Below are 21,056 nucleotides of genomic sequence, written 5' to 3'. Positions count from 1 at the left end.
TATACTATTATAGTACTTATTAATATTTTTTATTTTTATATATTTTAAGTTTACTTTTTTCATTTAATATTTCTATTTTATTTGAGCTTAATTTCAATTAACGAAAATGATTTGTAATAGTACAGTCAGTTTTAGTTAACAATAACAACACTGCTCCAAACCCTAGTAAGATGCTTACCTAGGCAACATTTTTAGTTATCGATGGTTTGGTTGGTCCCGCTTTGAATGCTTTACCAAATAGTAGGCTGCAAAATTTCAGTTTTATTAAATATCTTCTTTTGGTCAGCAGCATGTATCCTTCACAGATAATGCAATCCCAGAATGCATTGTGAGGAAAATGTATTGTGTGTGTCATTAGCTTAGCAGCATATTAACTGTAAACTATTGGAATCAACTTTAAAGGGTTAGTTCACCCAAAAATGAAAATTATGTCATTAATGACTCACCCTCATGTCGTTCCAAACCCGTAAGACCTCCGTTCATCTTCGGAACACAGTTTAAGATATTTTAGATTTAGTCCGAGAGCTTTCTGTCCCTCCATTGAAAGTGTAGGTACGGTGCACTGTCCATGTCCAGAAAGGTAATAAAAACATCATCAAAGTAGTCCATGTGATATCAGTGCGTTAGTTAGAAGTTTTTGAAGCATCTAAAATACATTTTGGTCCAAAAATAACAAAAACTACGACTTTATTCATCATTGTCTTCTCTTCCGGGTCTGTGTATATTCACAGTGACGCTGCTTCTTCTTCTTTTTGTACGGCGGTTGGCATCCATCTTATTGGTGCATTACCGCCCCCTTCTGCTCCGGACAGTGACGCTGATGACGTGTTATGTAGTGCGCCCGAGCTTTGTTTACAGTCTGAGGGAGACGCACGCTGTATTCAAGCTATTCTACATTGTTTGTATTTTGGTATTGCTATATTTTTTAAAATGGTGCGTAGGTGTGCATGTCGCGGATGTCCTAATCGCATCACAGTCCGGAGCAGAAGGGGGCGGTAATGCACCAATAAGCTGGATGCCAACCGCCGTAGAAGAAGAAGAAGAAGAAGCAGCGTCTTTTTTGTTATTTTTGGACCAAAATGTATTTTAGGTGCTTCAAAAACTAACCCACTGATGTCACATGGACTACTTTGATGATGTTTTTATTACCTTTCTGGACATGGACAGTATACCGTACATACACTTTCAATGGAGGGACAGAAAGCTGTCGGACTAAATCTAAAATATCTTAAACTGTGTTCCGAAGATGAACGGAGGTCTTACGGGTTTGGAACGATATGAGGGTGAGTCATCAATTACATAATTTTCATTTTTGGGTGAACTAACCCTTTAAGCATCAAGACTCTTAGTGTTATTTTATATTTTAATATTTTCAGTTTTTAATTTTATATTTTTAGTACTTCAATTTAATAATTTTAGTACTTCAATTTAAACTTATTTCAGTTTAAGTTTTTAGTCTAAGATTTATATTTTATTTCAGCTTTTTTTTAGTTACCGAAAACTATTTTTCATCGATTTAGTGTTAGTTGTAGTTTTAACTGTAAAACACTGGTCTCTTATGGTGTTCTCAGTCACTTATTAGGTTATTTTTCAGTTGTAGGGTGCTTGTATTAGAAGGAAGTTTCCTATTTGGACAGTGAAGCAGCTCACTAGGTTTTGGAAAAGTTGATTTTGTGGCAGCAATAAATGCAATTGATAAATGTGGTTGTAAATAATCTGCAGATATGAGAGTTTTGAAGACCCCACGGGCACCATAGACCGTTTCCACTACGGCACGCACTACTCGAACGCCGCTGGAGTCATGCATTACCTCATCAGAGTCGAACCATTCACATCCCTGCACATCCAGCTGCAGAGCGGCAGGTAATGCTTGTCTGCTTTCACTTCTTTTTGCCTTTTTATTATTTGTCAGTGTTTATCTTTCCATTCTATTGTGTCTTTTGTCAACCAAATCACAACTATCTTCTGTATGCTTTGAAAAGAAAAAGGTCACTGAAGTGAAATTTATTTAATGAATGTATTCTAAGATCTTCCCAGAAGTCCTGTTAATAAAGTTTTCTTGCACTAAAATCAGGATTGTTTTAGTTTTTCATGACCATTTTCCACTCTCACTCTCTGATCCTTAGAATTAAACAGCCTGTTTTTGCTACTGTACCTTTAAGATTGGCCTCTGTTATGATTGATTGATATTTAAACATGGGCAGTCATATGTATTTGTGCTTATGGTTTTTAAAACATACCTTCGCAAAATCCTGTTTTCCATCAAATGAATAAAGTTGATCTGTTGTTGTTCTTACTGTCTGTGGCAGGTTTGACTGTGCTGACCGTCAGTTTCACTCCATTCCTGCTACCTGGCAGACCCTCATGGACAATCCCAATGATGTCAAAGAGCTCATCCCAGAATTCTTTTACTTCCCGGAGTTCTTGGAGAACCAGAATGGTGAGCAGAAGCAGCAGAGTAAATGTTTCTTATGCACTGCCCGCTTACACTTGGTATAAAGATGCGTTTTGGTCGATCGGATCAAGTGGACGACGCTAAATACAGGCGTAAACGGAGTCTAAAACATTTTGAGCTTGTCCGCTTTCTACCACTTCCAGGGGTAGTCAAAAACGCATTAAACTGGATAGCTTTCTTAGTGTAAACACTCATGTGGTTGAATGTGTTTGAACAGCCACAATAGACCGCTTAATGACCTAATGCCGTAAACATAATGGAAAGTGCACTAGCCAGACAGGATTTAAACTTTGCTAAATACCCAGGTTTGGTTTGAAGATGAAAAACGTACCAAACATAATGTTCTCTCACCATTCCTGTTTTCTAACCCACACTCACAGGGTTCAGTGTGGTCTTGCAGCTGTCAGAGCAGAAACAAAAGCTGTTGCTCTCTATGTTTTTCCGTAGTCTATGTAAATTGCGCAAGCTTATTTAGTCCAGTTAGATCGAAAGATCTGAAAAAACCCATACATTTACCCACTCATAGACCCTCCCCTCGAAGAAATCAGGACAAAAGTTGTTGAAAGTGGACAAAAGAGACTGATTAAAACACCAGGTGTAAACAGGAATGTTTCTCCTTTGTCTACTTGTGATCCAATTGACCAAAACACATCTTAATACCAGGTGTAAACATGGCCTCAGAGAAGCTTCTTCACACTTTCTTCCATTTATTCCAACACACTTCCATCCCAAAATTACAAAATTAGTTGAGCTAATTTTGCCAGTTAAGCTAGAATAGAAAAAATCTTTTTAACCCTTGTGTTGTGTTAAACAACTGGGTACAACTTTTCTGTTTCCATTGTTTTCCATGCAATTTGCCAAAAACTGACAGTATGAAAAAACACTGAAGATTCATGTAAACGTTTCAATATGACCCCAACACAGAAGTTGTAACAAAATGTGTGCAACCTTTCCACAACACATCTACATGTTGAAACTTTGCATATACATTTATGACAAAAATTCAAGAAGAAATAAATAGTTTAAACCAGTGTTTGAAGCAGTTTGAAAATTGAATGCGGGTCAATTCAGAATAAAAATTACTTCACTTTTAAAAAATGTAACCAAAAAAAAAGTGTCATGTTTCCCTTCTATTCAAACTCTGTTTTATCGTATCATCTTACTCTCTCTCTCATTTTAGGATTTGACCTGGGTCGCTTGCAGATCTCTAAAGAGAGGGTAAATGATGTCATCCTACCTAAATGGGCCAAATCCCCCGAGGATTTCATCTACAAGCACCGCAAAGCCCTGGTGAGCCCATTTCTGATGACCTCATCACAACTCTTCCCCACTAACCTCAATAGAGAGCCTCCAGGGAGGGATGTGTAATTGAATACGGCCCTCTCTTAGTATCTGTTTCTCTCTTCTTCTCAATTCCTCTGCCGCTTCTGTCCTATTAAAGCACGAAGCAGTGAAATATGGCTTTGTGAAAGGTTACAAAACTAGAACGACAAAAGAGTCTTTCCCAGTCACCTCCTGGCAGGTTCTTCTCATAATGGCTGATGGCCTCAGGTCTATCCTTAGAGAAATGTTGGTTTGGACGTTTTCTTGATGTGGATGTTGTGTGTCTCTGCTCAGGAATCAGAGTATGTGTCGGCCCATCTGCATGAATGGATTGATCTGATCTTTGGCTATAAACAGAGGGGCCCAGCTGCAGTGGAGGCCCTTAATGTCTTCTATTACTGCACATATGAAGGTATGAAGTCCTTCATTCAGCTAAACATACAAGTCTGGATGTGGATAATATCCTTTGCTACCAATTCTTGAGTAATATTCAGTACGTTTATATGGACAACAATATTCCGATATTAACCCGATTAAGACAATACTCTGATTAAGAAACTACCATGTAATCCGGCTAAAGTCATACTCGAAGTAAACACACATCGAATTAAGATATGTGGAGCATTCCTGTTTTAGTCGCATTATTGAAGTGCAGTATAGACATGTACACTCCTTAATCACACTGTTAACGTTGTGTGGGAGTTTTGGACGTCATGTGTAGGGCTGTCAAACGATTAATCACGATTAATCGCATACAAAATAAAAGTTTGAGTTTACCTAATATATGTGGGTGTACTGTGTGTAATTATTATGTATATATAAATACAAACACATCTATGTATATATTTGAGAAATATTTACAAGTATATGTATTTATTTATATTTTTATATAATTTATATTATATATAAATACATTTTATTGTACATAAATAACATATTTCTCTTAAATATATACATTAATTTGTGTGTATTTATATGTACATATTATTTACACACATTACTCACACATATATTATGCAAACTCAAACTTTTATTTTGTATGCGATTAATCGCGATTAATCGTTTGACAGCCCTAGTCATGTGGGGAATGTTGGATGGCGTGGCATGGATGTAATGATGTGTGCCATTAACCGATCTATGTTCTAAAACATGTAAAACGGTAATGTGAAATGAATATTCTAAAAGCGACTCATGTAAACATCTTAATCAGAATATTGTCTTATTCAGAATAAGGTCAATAATTAGATGCTGTCCATGTAAACATAGTCATTGAGTGCATTTACATGCACGTTCTTAAACCGATAATGCTTAATAAGCAGACAGTGCGTGTGGTCATGTAAATGCGTTAAACCATTTTTTTTTTATCTGTGCAAGGTCATAAATGGCTTAAGAATAAACAGATCGACAGAGCTAGATTTTTGCCAATTACCTTGATTTTACCCGGCATGTAAACACCTTTACTGTTCTCTCAGCTTATTGAAGTTTGTATGTGTGATATGTGACAGGAAAGCGTCCTTATACGGCAGATTTAAGCGCATCCAGCCACAGCGAGTGTTTCGCGCCAGGGGAGGAGAAATATATCGCAAACTCTGACTTTTTCTTGACCAAAGAAATATAAAAAATGTGTTCTCGTCTCGTGCAGCCGAAGGACAAGTAGTACAGTTTTTCGCTGACATTTTGAATTACTAATTACTATTAATGCTTTATTTAGCATTATAACTCACATAATAAACAGAATACTCTGAGTGAAGTACATGGATGCTAATGTTTTGAAGTCAGCACCAGGGAATAACCTGTGTTTTTTTTAATACAGTCTTGTAAACATAGTTTACTTATATTTCCAGGTTATTGATTTGCATGTAAACCGATAAATCTGGTTATTTCAATAAACTAATTTTTGGTAGTTATCAGCGTATTGATGTGCATGTAAACGTGCTTATTAACTAGTAACTGTGGCATTTTAGAGGATATGTTGTAATTTTATTTTATGACAGACTTAATTTTATTACAGCTACAGCTTATTAAATTTGTCATTTCCACTGCAAAAACATTTTTAAATAGAAACCATATTGCATGATAATAAGGCAACATTTAAGTACAAATACCACAATTACTATAGTAGATCTATAAATTATGTCCTTTAAACCAGTGCTGTTATTGTTAATTAAAACTAAAACTGTTTGAAACTATTAGAAATTAGAAATAGAAATTGTTTTTGTTAATTGAAAAATAGAAGCTGAAATAAAATAAAATATACATATTAAATGGAAAACTTAAACTTAAAAAAAAACTTTAACTTTTAAATTAGAAATGTTGCTTTGGAAAGTAACTGAAATAAAAGTTGAAGTACTAAAATTACTAAAACTAAATCTGAAATAAAAACAAATGAAAGTGATAAAAATGCCCAAAGCTCACAATAAAGTTAAAAAAATTAACTGAAAAAATAAAAAATGAGAATATAAAAATAAAAGCTAATTCATAATATTAATAAATACTATGATACTATATAAATAATACTAAAAAAACACTATATTTAAGCTTTGGTCTTGAATCATCTAATTTCATACATAGCTGTGCTAGACTCTTCTCACATAATGAAATAATTTCAATATATATCAATATTTTATGCACACTTATTATTTATTTATTTGGTAAGTAGCCTAATAATCAAAATAATGTATTTTCAGCCTGTCATTTTCACAAAAATAAAGCCCTTTAGGGTGAAATAAAACTTGTCCGCTTCACATCAGGGTACTGATCAACCTATTGGTGTCTATTTTGCAATAATGACTGCAAATGATCACTTATGTTTAATGGTGCAAATATAATTAATATAGTGCAGCATTTAAATGCAGCAAAATGAGACTGTCTCTGGTTGCTTTAGGGGCTGTTGATCTGGACGCCATCACAGACGAGAAGGAGAGGAAAGCTTTAGAAGGCATGATCAGTAACTTTGGACAAACACCGTGCCAGTTACTGAAGGTACGACAATCTGATGCTTCTGCTAACATTCAGACAGTGTTATTAGAAGCTCAGGTGGAGATCAGAAGATATGATCTGCATGATAGTTTGTAGCATCTTTAAAGAATTAGTTCACACTAAAATTCTGTCGTTATTTACTCACCCTGACTTTGTTTTAAACTTGATTTGTGAGTAAATGATGACAGAATTTTCATTTTTGAGTGTTAAATGCATAGCTTTAGTGTACAGATGTCATAAACAGTATTTGTTGGTTTGTAAGATGCTCCGTGTTAATGTGCATTCAGGAGCCCCATCCCGTGCGTCTCTCTCTGGAGGAGCTGGAGAAGAGGAGAACTCGTCTGGACTCCAGTCCTCTCAACATTTTTGAGCACCTCACTGAACTCAAATCGTTCTTCATTGAGGTGAGTGAATTAACAGTCCTTTATTTATGTGTCGTTCTGTTGAGTGACAGCTGTGAACTGATGGAGTTTAATCTCTGTGTTTTAGGGCATCAGTGATAATGTGCCACTGGTTAAAGCTGTTGTCCCTAAGAACCAATCACATTCATTTATCTCGCAGGGGAGTCCAGATACTCTGGTAAGTCTGGGCTTCATTAGCCACGTCTTACAGACTGCTTTAAAGACACATAACATCAGAATTTATATGTATATATGCCCATTTTAATAAAATATATAAATATTAAAATTGAATTAAAATGTATAAAAAAAAGTTTTGACTCAAAGTGATTTAATATATTTTATATTTTTATAAATATTATTATTTTATATAATTTTCTATGTACTGTTGGAATCATGGTCACCTTAACAGTGTTTGTTAATAACAATAATGGCCATCATGACTGTACATAATCCCTAAATTATAAATAAATGCATTGCAAATACATTCCACATTATTTTTAATGCCCTCTGAGGTTTCTGGTTATTATGAAATGTTTGATACTCTCATAAATAATGTGTATTTGATTCATCAAGGTAACGCTGAGCCACAACTGCTTGATGGGAACTCACGGCTGGCTGCCCTATGACAAGAACATATCCAACTATTTCACCTTCATCAAAGACCCCACTGTAGCCAGTCCAAAGTGAGTGTCTGACGGTTAATGTCTCGCATCCTGTTTGTAGCTGCCCTGCACTTCCTTTAAAATAAACGACACATCAACTGGCATACGCTTTGTCTGTCTGTAGGACTCAGAGGTTTCTATCAGGGCCGTTCTCTCCAGGGGTTGAAGTCACAGCTCATCTGTTTGTTGTGTCTCATGACGGGAAGTTGCTCTTCAGTGGAGGCCACTGGGATAACAGCCTGAGAGTGACGTCACTTGTCAAGGGCAAAACAGTCGGGCAACATATCCGCCACATGGGTAATGGAAACTCTCTCTGCTTCTCTTGACCTTTATCTTCTTCCGTCTTTCTTTCTGCCTGTCTTTGTTATTTATCTCATTAATAGACACATCCAGATTGTATGTTCTCACTTTAACCTTGAGTTGCAGGAAACAGTTCTGCTAACTTGGGCATGTTTGTGTCTATATCTCGGCAGACATCATAACGTGCCTGGCCACAGATCACTTTGGGATTCACCTGATCTCTGGCTCCAGAGACACCACCTGTATGGTGTGGCAGGTGCTACAGCAGGTGCGTTTTGTTCTCTTGGAAAACACACCTGATCACTCGACTTCACATAACTTCCTTTAGGTGGTTCATTCCTAAATATGAAGTACATTTTCTTTTTTTCTTTTTTCATCATATGTCACCCTGGACCACAAAACCTGTCATAAGACACACGGGTATATTTGTAGCAGTAGCCAACAATACATTGTATGGGTCAAAATTATCGATTTTTTTATTTATGCCAAAAATCATTAGGATATTAAGTAAAGATCATGTTCCATGAAGATATTTTGTAAATTTCCTACTGTAAAAAAATCAAAAATGTATTTTTGTGAGTGGATATGCATTGCTAAGGACTTCATTTGGACAAATTTAAAGGCGATTTTCTCAATATTTTGATTTATTTTTTTTTTTTTTGCACCCTCAGATTCCATATATCTCAATCAAATATTGTCCTATCCTAACAAACTGTACATCAATGGAAATTTAAAAAAAAATGTACCCTTATGACTGGTTTTGTAGTCCAGGGTCACACGTCATTAATGTATAAAATAATACAATACTGTTTAAAAAAAAAAAAAAAAAAAGGCGAAGGCTGCATTTATTTGATCAAAAATACAATGAATATTATTACAATTTAAAATAACTGTTTTCTATATAAATATTTTATAAAATGTAATGTATTCCTGTGAGCAAAGCTGAATTTTCAGCATCATTATTCCAGTCTTCAGTGTCACATGATCCATCAGAAAGAAATCATTCTAATATGCTGATGTGCTGCTCAAGAAACATTTCTGATTATTATCAGTGTTGAACAGTTGTGTTGCTTCATATTTTGGTGGATATATGATATCATATATGATATATATTTTTTTTTCAGGATTCTTTGATGAATAGAAAGTCCAATAGAACAGCATTTATTTAAAATAGTTTAATTTTAGTGTAATTTATTAAAAAATGTGTTTAATTGTTTTTACTGTCATTATAACCATAAAGAATATTTAAATAGCAATATCTAAAGATAAAAATTGCATTAGTTACTCTTATCATAATAGCACAATTAAGTCAATATTCCAGGAGTTTCTTCCTTTTTCCTTCCTATAATTGAAAGTTTCACACATGACATTCTCAGGAATTTTCTTTTAATCTGTAATGTTCTTTTAAAAACTGCTTGCTCACTTGTGTTAAATAATATAATGAATAACATTTGTTCTCTGCTCATGTAAAGAAGAGGTTTCAGTTTCTACTGCTGTGTTGGGACTCTATTTAACTTGTTGTGTGTGTGTGTGTGTGTGTGTGTAGGGAGGTGCTCCAGTGGGTCTGTCCTCTAAGCCAGTGCAGGTATTATACGGACACACAGAGGAAGTTGTGAGTGTGTCTATAAGTACAGAGCTGGATATGGCGGTCTCTGGATCACGGGTGAGACTCCTCTCTTCACACAGTCACTCAAAAACACTTTCTGTGTCCCAGTTCACCTACTTATACTATGCCCTAAAAGTATGTACTGTTTTTGTGAAGAAAAAGTATATACTTTTGAGTGTGTAGCAGAAGAGCAGGCATGCTTTGGGACATACTACTTCATCATAATTGCGTCTTTAACGAAACGCTCTGTTGGCTGGTTACATGCATCCTGTCACTGTTTAAACTGCCCTGTCAATCATCTTGTCACAGTTAAAATCCTCCGCATTCAATTTAATTTAATTTCCTACCGTATCAGAATGTAGGAGTACATTGATCTGAAAGTCGTGCGGAGACTCTCCTTGTATTTGAATAATGATGCATTTAAAAATTAATGACTAAACGTATATTTCTAAAAGTTCACAATGCTGTTGCAGATGAAATAAAATGTGGATAAAATTTAATACATTTTTTTTTTTTTTTTTATCAGATTAGATAACTGATTATTTCTCACGAGTCAAACCCCTCTCTACTTAACCATCAGTCTCGCACATCCTCCATGTTTGTAGTTTTTAAACATCCACCACGCGCAGTGGATTGCGGGCAATATTAGCCATTAGAGTGTGCATGGATCTGCACTTTGGATTCTAACCAGAAATACCATAGGGGTATCAGTGAAATACTCATTTCAACATACTATGATTTGAGACACACTAATTCTAATTTCAAATAGTATTTAGGATGGAATTGGGATGCAGCAACTGTTTACTTCTCACACATATTCAGGATTCAGCAACCTGACAGTGGCATTGTGTTAACCAATCATAATAGAGCTAATTTACATATAGAATTCCTAAAAGTACTGCCGTAAAACCATCCAAAGTGTCAGAAAAATGATCAGATTTTTTGGCCAGAAAAGTGGATTTCAAGGAGGAAAAGAAGTAGAACCATAAAAACTTATGCATTTGTGTGTCACAGGATGGAACAGTGATGATTCACACTGTTCGGAGGGGTCAGTACATGCGCTGTCTGCGGCCGCCATGTGAGAGCTCTCTGCCCATGTCCATCATGCACCTGGCGGTGTCCTGGGAGGGACATCTAGTGGTGCACACCTGCATAGAGGGCAAAGCCACACTGAAGGTATCAAAACACAATTCAGTTCCTCTTCTCCCCGCACATATTTTTTTGCCATGTAAACCGATCCTCTTTGTGTTTCATGTTTGCAGGATAAGAACGCCCTGCACCTGTACTCTGTGAATGGGAAGCACCTGTGCAGCACTCCTCTGAAGGAGCAGGTGACAGATATGTGCGTTTCAGGAGAGCATGTGGTCATCGGCAGCGAGCAGGGTTTCCTGTCTGTCAGAGACCTGTACAGGTAAACTTAAACAGCATCAGCTTTCTAAAGCCAAGCTGTTTCAGCAGATAAATTCTCTGAAGCTAGAAATGGCTCTTGAGTGTCTTTAGGCCGATTTTGGTAATCGAGTAATTGGTTGATTATTTCGACGATTAATCGAGTAATCGGATATTTTTTGTGGTAATAAAATTAGACCTAAGCAAAGACCTAAGCCTTTAAAATGACTTAAAATACATACATAATAACAACGAGGCAATAATATTTGGTTCAAATAAAGTATCAAAAGCAAGTAATCATATGGTTTTGTAGAACAACACTGTTAAAATACATAATATACACTTAATATAAACAATCATCTTACGTACATTATGTATTCTAACAAATGCCTGCAGAGGGAACCAACGGCCTGGTGTTGTTCCACTTTATAGCAGATCAAATCCTTGTTTAATATCGGCCAAACAACATTTATATCATAATATTTCACCACTTATTTACGATAGTCAAGTCAAGTCACCTTTATTTATATAGCGCTTTTAACAATGCAGATTGTAAAGAAATGATACAGCCGCTGTAATTTCTTGAACAAGAATATGAGGACATCAAAACATGCAAACTAAGAGCGAGGGGTGAAATCGCAATGAACCATGTACCATAGTGATATATTTTCCTTTGTTGGTGAAGGTTTATAAATTATTTACCTTACAATTCTGATGAAAAAGCGTACATTGCGTACATCTCTTCATTAAAGTGCTGAAACAAAGACATGAACCAAACTCACTAGCTATGAGGTGAATCACAACATGACAAACTTGGATTTAAAGCAAACAAGTATTTAAAAATCAAACAAAAAAAGACAGAGGTATAAGACTGTGTACTTAATGGAAAGTCCACTGTTAAACTAGCTATAATGCAGATGGATGGCTTTAAAGGGTTAGTTCACCCAAAAATTTAATTTCTGTCATTAATTACTCACCCTCATGTCGTTCCAAACCTGTAAGACCTTCGTTCATCTTCAGAACACAAATTAAGATATTTTTGATGAAATCCGTGGGTTTCTGAAGCACACATAGGCAGTAACGTCATTGTACCTTTTGAGGTCCAGAAAGGTATTAAAGACATTGTTAAAATAGTAAATGTGACTACAGTGGTTCAACCTTAATGTTATGAAGGGACAAGAATACTTTTGTGTGCAAAAACTAAAATAACCACTTTATTTAACAATTTGAACTGTTTATCATATGCAGTTGACACAGTGAATGCAGTGCAGGCTTCAGTGTTCTACATCAGAACACAGACTCATTAAAGGTGCCGTAGAATGTCTTTTTAATTTTTAAAAGATGTAATGTAAGTCTAAGGTGTCCCCTGAATGTGTCTGTGAAGTTTCAGCTCAAAATACCCCATAAATTTTTTTTTTTTTTTTTTTTAACAGCCTATTTTGGGGCATCATTAAATATGAGCCGATTTAGGCTGCGGCCCCTTTAAATGCTCACGCTCCCCGCCCATGGAGCTCGCGCTTGCCTTAAACAGCATAAACAAAGTTCACTCAGCTAATATAACCCTCAAAATTGTTCTTTACAAAGTGTTCGTCATGCAGCATGTTTAATTGTGTAAGTATGTTATTTATTTGGATGTTTACATTTGATTCTGAATGAGTTTGATAGTGCTCCGTGGCTAAAGCTAACATTACACACTGTTGGAGAGATTTATAAAGAATGAAGTTGTGTTTATGAATTATACAGAGTGCAAGTGTTTAAAAATGAAAATAACGACAGTCTTGTCTCCGTGAATACAGTAAGAAACGATGGTAACTTTAACCACATTTAACAGTACATTAGCAACATGCTAACGAAACATTTAGAAAGACAGTTTACAAATATCACTAAAAATATCATGTAATCATGGATCATGTCAGTTATTATTGCTCCATCTGCCATTTTTCGCTGTTGTCTTTGCTTGCTTACCTAGTCTGATGATTCAGCTGTGCACAGATCCAGACGTCCTGCCCTTGTGTGATGCCTTGAACATGGGCTGGCATATGCAAATATTGGGGGCGTACATATTAATGATCCCAACTGTTACGTAACAGTCGGTGTTATGTTGAGATTCGCCTGTTCGTTCGGAGGTCTTTTAAACAAATGAGATTTATATAAGAAGGAGGAAACAATGGTGTTTGAGACTCACTGTATGTCATTTTCCATGTACTGAACTCTTGTTATTCAACTATGCCAAGATAAATTTAATTTTTAATTCTAGGGCACCTTTAGTTAATGACAGAAATTTCAAATTTTTGGGTGAACTAACCCTTTAAAAAAAGCATAAACCACTGATTTACAACCTTCTAGCTCACAGTAGGTCTGTATTTAACAGTTTATAAGTTCCCCTATGGAGGAAATGAATGGGATTTTTACTTGGCTGTTGCACTCCATTAACTGCTCAGAATGCCCTAGCAACACACACTAAGTCCCTTAGAACACCTTAGCAACTACATAGCAATGGCCTGGCAACCAGCCACAACACACTCATTCTTATTATGGTTTCATAATTGTTATCGGATCGTAAGCATGCCTGTTTTTAATTCCAATCATAACACGCTCTTTCTCCTGCTTACAATGGCAGCCTGACTCTGTGTGTGTCGCCGATGGCGATGCGGGTGCCAATCCGGTGCGTGTCTGTGACCAAGGAACAATCTCACGTGCTGGTGGGACTCAATGATGGCAAGCTGATCGTGGTGGGAGTCGGGAAACCCGCGGAGGTAAAAAACTCCTTCAGGAACTACATCACCCAGAGGATGGAGGGCTCCCCTCTCATGAACACACTGCGGGTGCGATCGCCCGCACGACTGCTGCATCTCAGAGACCAGAACACATTCAGCCCTGACATCATCTGAGAGAAATACACACACTCACACACTTATCAGGTGTCAAGTTCAGATGCATTAAGTACATGTTTACCTAGCTGTCTAAATGGGGACTACAGACTAATCTGAACCCAAAACAGTAACTCCACCCCTAAAATAAAAAAATCTGCATTTTTAGCATAATTTACTTATTTATTATTATTTTAGTTTTTTTTTAAACACATGGCCAAAAGTAGCACTCGGATTTAGCTAGCATCTGAGGGTATTTTCAGCAATTTCATCCCCAAACTATCAATCACATAAACAAATACACACACACACACACAAACATGTTATCGTAAAAACATAATAGTGCATTGAAACGATTGCCAAGGATTTTTAACTTGAGCATTTGTTGTATAATCAGTAGTAATTGTGTAAATGTTGTTTACTAAGTTTTTTATTAGCAGTGTAACCTAACCAGAGATGATACTACTAACGATGCTAAGAGTAGTAGGAATAATTAATACTCGTAGTGTCACGTTCATTCTAGAATAATTTTAAAACTGTGAAATCATTAGAGGAGGGTTTTGATGTATTTTTTCTTACTTTATGGAATTTTTTTGTTTTCGATGTGATTGAATGCGCAGGCATTCATGCCAAACACTGAAGCTATTTTTTTAATATTTCAAACAATGCAAAGCGTTCTCAAGGATTGCCTCTTAAATATCAGTATCAGCGTTTGGGTTTCTGCATTAGATGAATTCATGTTTTGATTCGAGAATACAGCCCGAAACATACTCTACATCAGTACATAAACACAGACGCTTCTATCTACGTATGTTTGATTTCACACATCAGTGATTTCCGAAATGAAATTCGTAATTTAGAGCATGTACGTTTGTCGTTCTCAGCATTTCTACAAGGGTTGCTATAATGGACATTAATATAAACTGTTTTTTATGGTCACTTTTCTCATGGTGGAACAAGATTGTAGAGAATCTTAAAGTTAACCACACTTGACATTTCTGTCTATTTCCTTGAATTATCATGTATCATTTGACGTTAACTCTATTGCCACATTGATTTCTGAGTTTAGTAAAAGCGAAAGTAGTCTCGGCCTCAGGCGGAAAAAAGGAAATACTAGCTATGTTTACATGGACAGCTTTTGTTTCAGTCGGAATGAATTCATTCTGATTGATGAATCCGAACGTAGTGTTTACATGAACGCTAAATAAAGTGAACGGGTTGATGTGTGCATTTATATGCCACAAGCTTCAAATCAGAATTGATTTTTTGAACTGTTGTGCTGTGCTGCTTATATTTATCAAGCAGTAAAAACACCCATTCCCAAGCCCAAAACAAGGCATCTGGTGGGACGTTGTCCTGCTCAACTTCACAGATGATGCAATATTTTTTATGCAAATTATAAACAATACGACAAATACAATATAAAAAAGATACAAATGAAAGTAGGTCTATTTAACAGTAGTATTCAAGCAAGAAATTAAATAATCAAATGTTAAAAAAAACACTTTATAGTCTTCACTTTATAAGTTAACTGGCTAAACTGACCCTTAATAAATACTTTAAAGTTATTCAGTCAAGCATTGAGTGATTTTTCTCTTTTTGATTAACATTAATCACACAGACAGCAGCAGGAATATTAGGCTGCTGTCACTTTAAGACCTGCACGGATCCAATACGTTGGAACACAACACATCCAAATTCTTTCTCGACTGTATACGTTCACCAAAGACATACCTGACTGTTTTTACGTGAATACTCACCAGGATGTGCATTTTGACATATTTTTGACCATCCAAGCGCAACAATCCGTGAATGAGAACTTAAGTCGCGATCGCATGCTGTCTGAAAGGCGGTCTGAGCCCCGCGGTGTTCCGCGCTTTATTTTTTCATGCTTTATTTATTTATTTTTTTATTAGCGTCCATGTAAACACAGCTACTGATTCAATTAGCCAGTTTCAAACCACCACTTATTTAGTATGTGCAACAGGACCATGCACTTAAAATGCATTCACAAAGCATTTCCATGTGCGAACTTGCGTAGAGTATGTTTCTGGTCTTTGATCAGTTCAGACTTAGGGTTTGTATACACACATACATAGTCAGTACATACAATTATCATTTCCTTATCTCATCTTTTTTGAGTTACCTCACTTGAAATGTACCTTTTGATTTAACCTCAAAGTGAATCCAACACAGATGATCTCACATGCACTCATCAATCATCTTTTTTCCCCCACTGTTCACCTCCTCTTTCCTTTTATCCTTCACTGCCCTTTTCTTTCCTCTCCTCTCCTCTCCGCTCCTCAGATGCGTTCTGGCCAGATTACGAGGAAACTCTGGGGCTCCAGTAAGCGTCTCACTCAGATCTCGTCTGGAGAAACAGAGTATCACACCCAAGAGCAGCCCTGACCCTGCTCCCTAAATCACAGCCTTCCTGCCTGATTGGCCCACTGCCCTGTCAATCACCCAAATCCATTGTTTCAGTTTGATGGATGGCTCTCCTCTCTCTGAAACAATAAGGACTTTTTTTAGCACCTGTATGCAGATCTGTGTGTGTCGAGCCAAACGTATGCATGTTCCCTCGCAAGTGTCGTATGTGTTGGTGTAAACGTGTAGTTGGACTGGTGCAGGCACCATCTAACTATATATGTCTGAATTGTGTGAAAACCCTAATGTTGACCCTCGTGACCCCGCCCTCTCTGTCTTTTTCCATCACGCCCACATATGTCCCGCCCATTTTATGTTAATTATCATTACCACACAGTTATCATCATCAGCATCAGTTTTGTCTATGTTCGCATATGCATTTTATGTGGTTTTGTAGTGCGTGTCAATTTATTCATTTAGTTTCAGTGGCCTTTCATAGGTGGTAAATTTTGGATATTTTTAATTGTTTTATCAGTGGACACAGGCATTATTTATTTGCACAGTCTTGCTTTGGCACAGACCTCGACAAGTGGACGATAATTTACACCAGTATAATTCACAATACGTATGACGTATTTTGTTCCAATAGACCAACATATCATACACTGCTTCATTTTATAACAAAACTGACATGTGTGGAGTGCTAAGGTTGATTTTTTTTTTTTTTTTTTTTTTTTTTTTTTTTTTTTGCATAATTGTTGAATGTTGTCATTCATTACTTGAATTGCGATGTAGTTATTTCAATGAAGAATACAATATTTCATTTAAATGTTGTGGATGTACATGCAGTACTACAGTTTGATTTGTTGCATCTGCAGTTACCTTTTTCTTTTTTTTGATAAAACACTACAAATACAAAGTGGGAAAAGTTTGAAGGGCTTTGTGAGACATGATGACAGTAAGCAATACGGTTCATCCCTCTGATGAGGCTTATTGAAGCATTCCACTGGCTAATCGATGCTCCGCAGTCTTCCTAGTATCTAAACCCGAGCACTACATAGGGGAGCGGGGGTACTTGTGTACCACGGGACAGCTAGAACCAATGTCGCTTAATTGGATAGTCAGGTGAGACGCTGTTTCCCCTCCTCTTTTATATTTCTAAGCCATGCAGTCTTTGTTTACTATGCAGGTAAACTTCCAGGCCTTCTAGAGAATTAAGTTACTGACTGATAACTGAATTCTTGCTCCTCCATATGCAGTTTTTATTTCTTCACCGTAGGATGTGTGTACATGTGTACTTTTTTTCCCTTACAAAAATGTACCATAGTAACCATAGTTTCTGGCAAAATGCCTCAGTTATTTAGTCACATTGAAGGAACCATATGATGTGTAAGATGCTTTCAGAAGCCTTTTACATTTGTTAATACCAAATTACTACATTTACATTGTGATAATAACGGTGGTACTTTGGTGGGAGCTATCTTTACCATAGTGTTTTTTGAAAGGGCTTAGTTTGTGTTAATTCTTTTTTTTTTTTTTTACACTAATGTCTTTCTGAGTGACATTCATTCCTTTACTAAAGGACGGTTATTTTAAAACTTTTAAGTGATCAATAATATGAAGATATTAATGAAGATACTAATACCAAAATGCAGACGTCTTTATCAGGATGTTTGTTTTGTTTGGTGTGTATTGTATGTTCTTCCATATGTGTGCTTTAGTTTGCAATGGTGCTGAAGTTTAGATTTGAAGTCTAAATCGGGATGTTATGCTTGTTTTATTTCCTGTCACAAAGTGCTCCCTGCATCTGCTGGTTGCTCATATAGTTATACCAAGAGATCTAAATTGATGCTATGATTTCTTTGCATTTATTCTTTTTTAAATCCTGCTTTTCTTAGATTTTCAATGTCTTTTTTTTTTTCCCATTTTTTGTTTTTATTCACATATCTCTTTATATGTATGTGTTTTTCTTCGTTTAAACGAATGGAGTGCCTTTTTATTCTCTTTCGTCATGGAAATTAGACTCCATGATCCAAACTCTATAGCATGACCTTTCGTGACCCCTGTGGACAGCCAGACAAACTTCAGCAGTGACTCCTCCGTCATATCAGACCCGTGACTTACTGAGCTGCTTTTATTTTAGCCGTCACTAATGGATGTGTGTGTATATCTGTGCTTATTTATGAATCCAGTATGAAATGTACAGCATGAATTTTATTTCTGTCTATGAATTGTATTTTTCTTTTTTTGCACTTTCCAGGTACGAGAAATTGTAAGAGATTGTTTTAAATGTCTCCTTGAACTGTACAGAGAAACTGCTTTGTTATACGTGAAGATTTATCATTAAAGTCCTGTTGAAAAGTCAAAGTGATGTTTTTAAGCTGTTGCTCAACTGAATGATAGTTTTAATTCATAATTTAATAAAATACAATAACATTATTTATTGTGTAACCTTATAATATCATTAGAATGAGTCATAGTGGATCTTTACACTATCACTTATTTCATTTATGAGTTACAGTAGAAAAATCATACTTCATACTATCTGTCATATATGACAGATATATTTTAGTGTGAAACGGGACTATGCCTGCTACAAAAAAAAAAAAAAAAAAACATATTAAGATTTTATTTTATGTATGTACATTTAAAATAATACAGAAAAGAGTAGCCTAAAAAACAAAAAACATTAGACAGGGTTCCCACGGGTCCTTGAAAGTTTGTGAATCTGGAAAAAAAAAAAAAATTCAAGGCCCTGGAAAGTTTTTGAAAATAATCATACATAGATACAGGTCCTTGAAAGTGCTTGAATTTATTTGAAAGAAGTTTTCTGGAAAAAAATCCATATTATTCCCTCCAGTCCGCTAATGTGTTATTTCGCCAACACTTCGTGGCCTATGCTTGCTTGATTTACGCAAGTTACGCGCATTTACGCGTTACATTAAGTGTTTCTCACGTGAGGTACTTTGTGTTGTACGTTGCCACGACGTTCCCACGTGCACGAAACTGCTACGATGGTACCTCATTGTTTCACAGATGTAAACCCATGAGGCAAGAAAAACGTATTCATATATTGTAAAACTTATGGTTACATGAGCCTAAGCTCATGATAAGTTAATATCAGATCACTTTAGAAAACAGTATAGGATGTATTGAATATTCTTCAATTTTATGCAAAACAGAAATATGACAAATAGAATATCAGGTCTCTGTCATATGGCCAAAAATAAATATGTTTTCTTGCATATTTGTGTTTGACACATGAAAAATGTAACAATCTTACAAGGTAACATGATGTAACCTTGCTCTCACTTGAAATGTGTCCCTTCATTAAGTCCTTGAATTTGAGGGTATTGGACCTGGAAAGTCCTTGAAAGGTCCTTGAATTTGAAGTTAACCAAGGTGTGGGAACCCTGATTAGAACAATACAGGGTTATGTCACAAAATAAAATAATTGATTATATTAGGCTATAATAGAGATTTTAAGGACAAGTGTTAGTATTACTCATATTCAAGTATACTTGTATACATGTATACTTGTATATCAAGTATACATGAGAGAATAACATGTAATCAATAAAAAAAGTAACTGTAGTCCAATTACGATATTTTAAAACGATCTAATTACAACTACTAGTAGTTGTAATTAGATCGTTTTAAAATATCGTAATTGGACTACAGTTACTTTTTTTATTGATTACATGTTATTCTCTCAATGGCAGTAAATTAGGCCTAGGTCTATTCATATTTCATCTTTTTTATCTTTTAAATTTCCTTTCTAAAAATGCTCATTTACGTTTACAGAAATCATTTATCTTTTAAGTGTTTTCGCAACATTGGCTATCAACTCCAGAAGAATGCATTAATTATTATTTGAATTGACGTTTGTCTTTCAAACACATTAATATGTACAAATTTGCTTAATTTCATAATTACATTGAGGGATTCCCTAACTTTTTTGTAAGCTGAACCTCTTTGACCCTGATATATTTACTTGAAGTAGCCTACCCCCTGAAATTTTAAGTTAAAAAGTCAATAGTCAATAATAATGTCAGTTAATGGTCACATGACATGCTGACTCGGCAGCCATCTTTGAAACGCCTGTCATCTCGGGCAGTGCAGCTCCTATCTATTTGAATGGGGAAAAAATAAATTTTCCAAAGCTTGTCATCAAGCTTACAATTAAATTTAATATTTAAAATCACCAATGAAATCTAAAAACAAGTGTATCATACTGTGGTTTCTTATGTTAATGTCTCAGAACACTGTTTCTGTAGCAACCAGAGCTTAAAGTATTAGTCCACTTTTAAATAAACTTTTCCTGATAATTTACTCACCCAGTCACTCAGTCCAAAAGAAATTAAGATTTTTGAGGAAAACATTCCAGGATTTTTCTCCATATAGTGGATTTCAACGGCTACCAACAGGTTGAAGGTCCAAATTGCAGTTTCAGTGCAGCTTCAAAGGGCTTTAAACGATACCAGACGAGGAATAAGGGTCTTATCTAGCGAACGATCTGTCATTTTCTAAAAAAATACAACTGTTTAAACACAAAATATCGCCTTGAACATACTTCACGTTTCTGCATTCTTCAAAACGCTTACGCTGAATGTCCTACGCCTTTCCTAGTCCACTTACGGAACGAACGCGGCGCCAGTTTCGTTTTTTTCCGTAAGTAGAATAGGGAAGGCGGATGACATGGGGGTG

General features: G+C 35.8%; 1 protein-coding gene across 4 annotated transcripts in view; it reads left to right on the top strand.

The window, feature by feature from the left end:
- Positions 1-18,716, top strand: part of nbeal1 (neurobeachin-like 1) — a 73,049-nt gene extending 54,333 nt beyond the window's left edge. For all 4 annotated transcript variants that reach the window (XM_048200280.1, XM_048200283.1, XM_048200282.1 and 1 more), the window contains 15 exons: positions 1,723-1,863; positions 2,310-2,440; positions 3,636-3,745; positions 4,073-4,190; positions 6,663-6,760; positions 7,045-7,161; positions 7,247-7,336; positions 7,732-7,841; positions 7,945-8,117; positions 8,294-8,388; positions 9,667-9,783; positions 10,741-10,902; positions 10,989-11,137; positions 13,733-13,868; positions 16,290-18,716. In XM_048200280.1, coding sequence (XP_048056237.1) covers positions 1,723-1,863; positions 2,310-2,440; positions 3,636-3,745; positions 4,073-4,190; positions 6,663-6,760; positions 7,045-7,161; positions 7,247-7,336; positions 7,732-7,841; positions 7,945-8,117; positions 8,294-8,388; positions 9,667-9,783; positions 10,741-10,902; positions 10,989-11,137; positions 13,733-13,868; positions 16,290-16,391 — 1,849 coding nt within the window. In that variant the 3' untranslated portion in view covers positions 16,392-18,716. The remainder of the gene's footprint in view (positions 1-1,722; positions 1,864-2,309; positions 2,441-3,635; positions 3,746-4,072; positions 4,191-6,662; positions 6,761-7,044; positions 7,162-7,246; positions 7,337-7,731; positions 7,842-7,944; positions 8,118-8,293; positions 8,389-9,666; positions 9,784-10,740; positions 10,903-10,988; positions 11,138-13,732; positions 13,869-16,289) is intronic.
- The last annotated feature ends 2,340 nt before the right edge of the window (positions 18,717-21,056 follow it).

The sequence above is a fragment of the Megalobrama amblycephala genome, linkage group LG8 (genome assembly GCF_018812025.1).
Source record: "Megalobrama amblycephala isolate DHTTF-2021 linkage group LG8, ASM1881202v1, whole genome shotgun sequence".
Classification (NCBI taxonomy): Eukaryota; Metazoa; Chordata; class Actinopteri; order Cypriniformes; family Xenocyprididae; genus Megalobrama; species Megalobrama amblycephala.
Note: the sequence above shows the minus strand (reverse complement) of the source record. Positions and strands in the feature narration are given on the sequence as shown.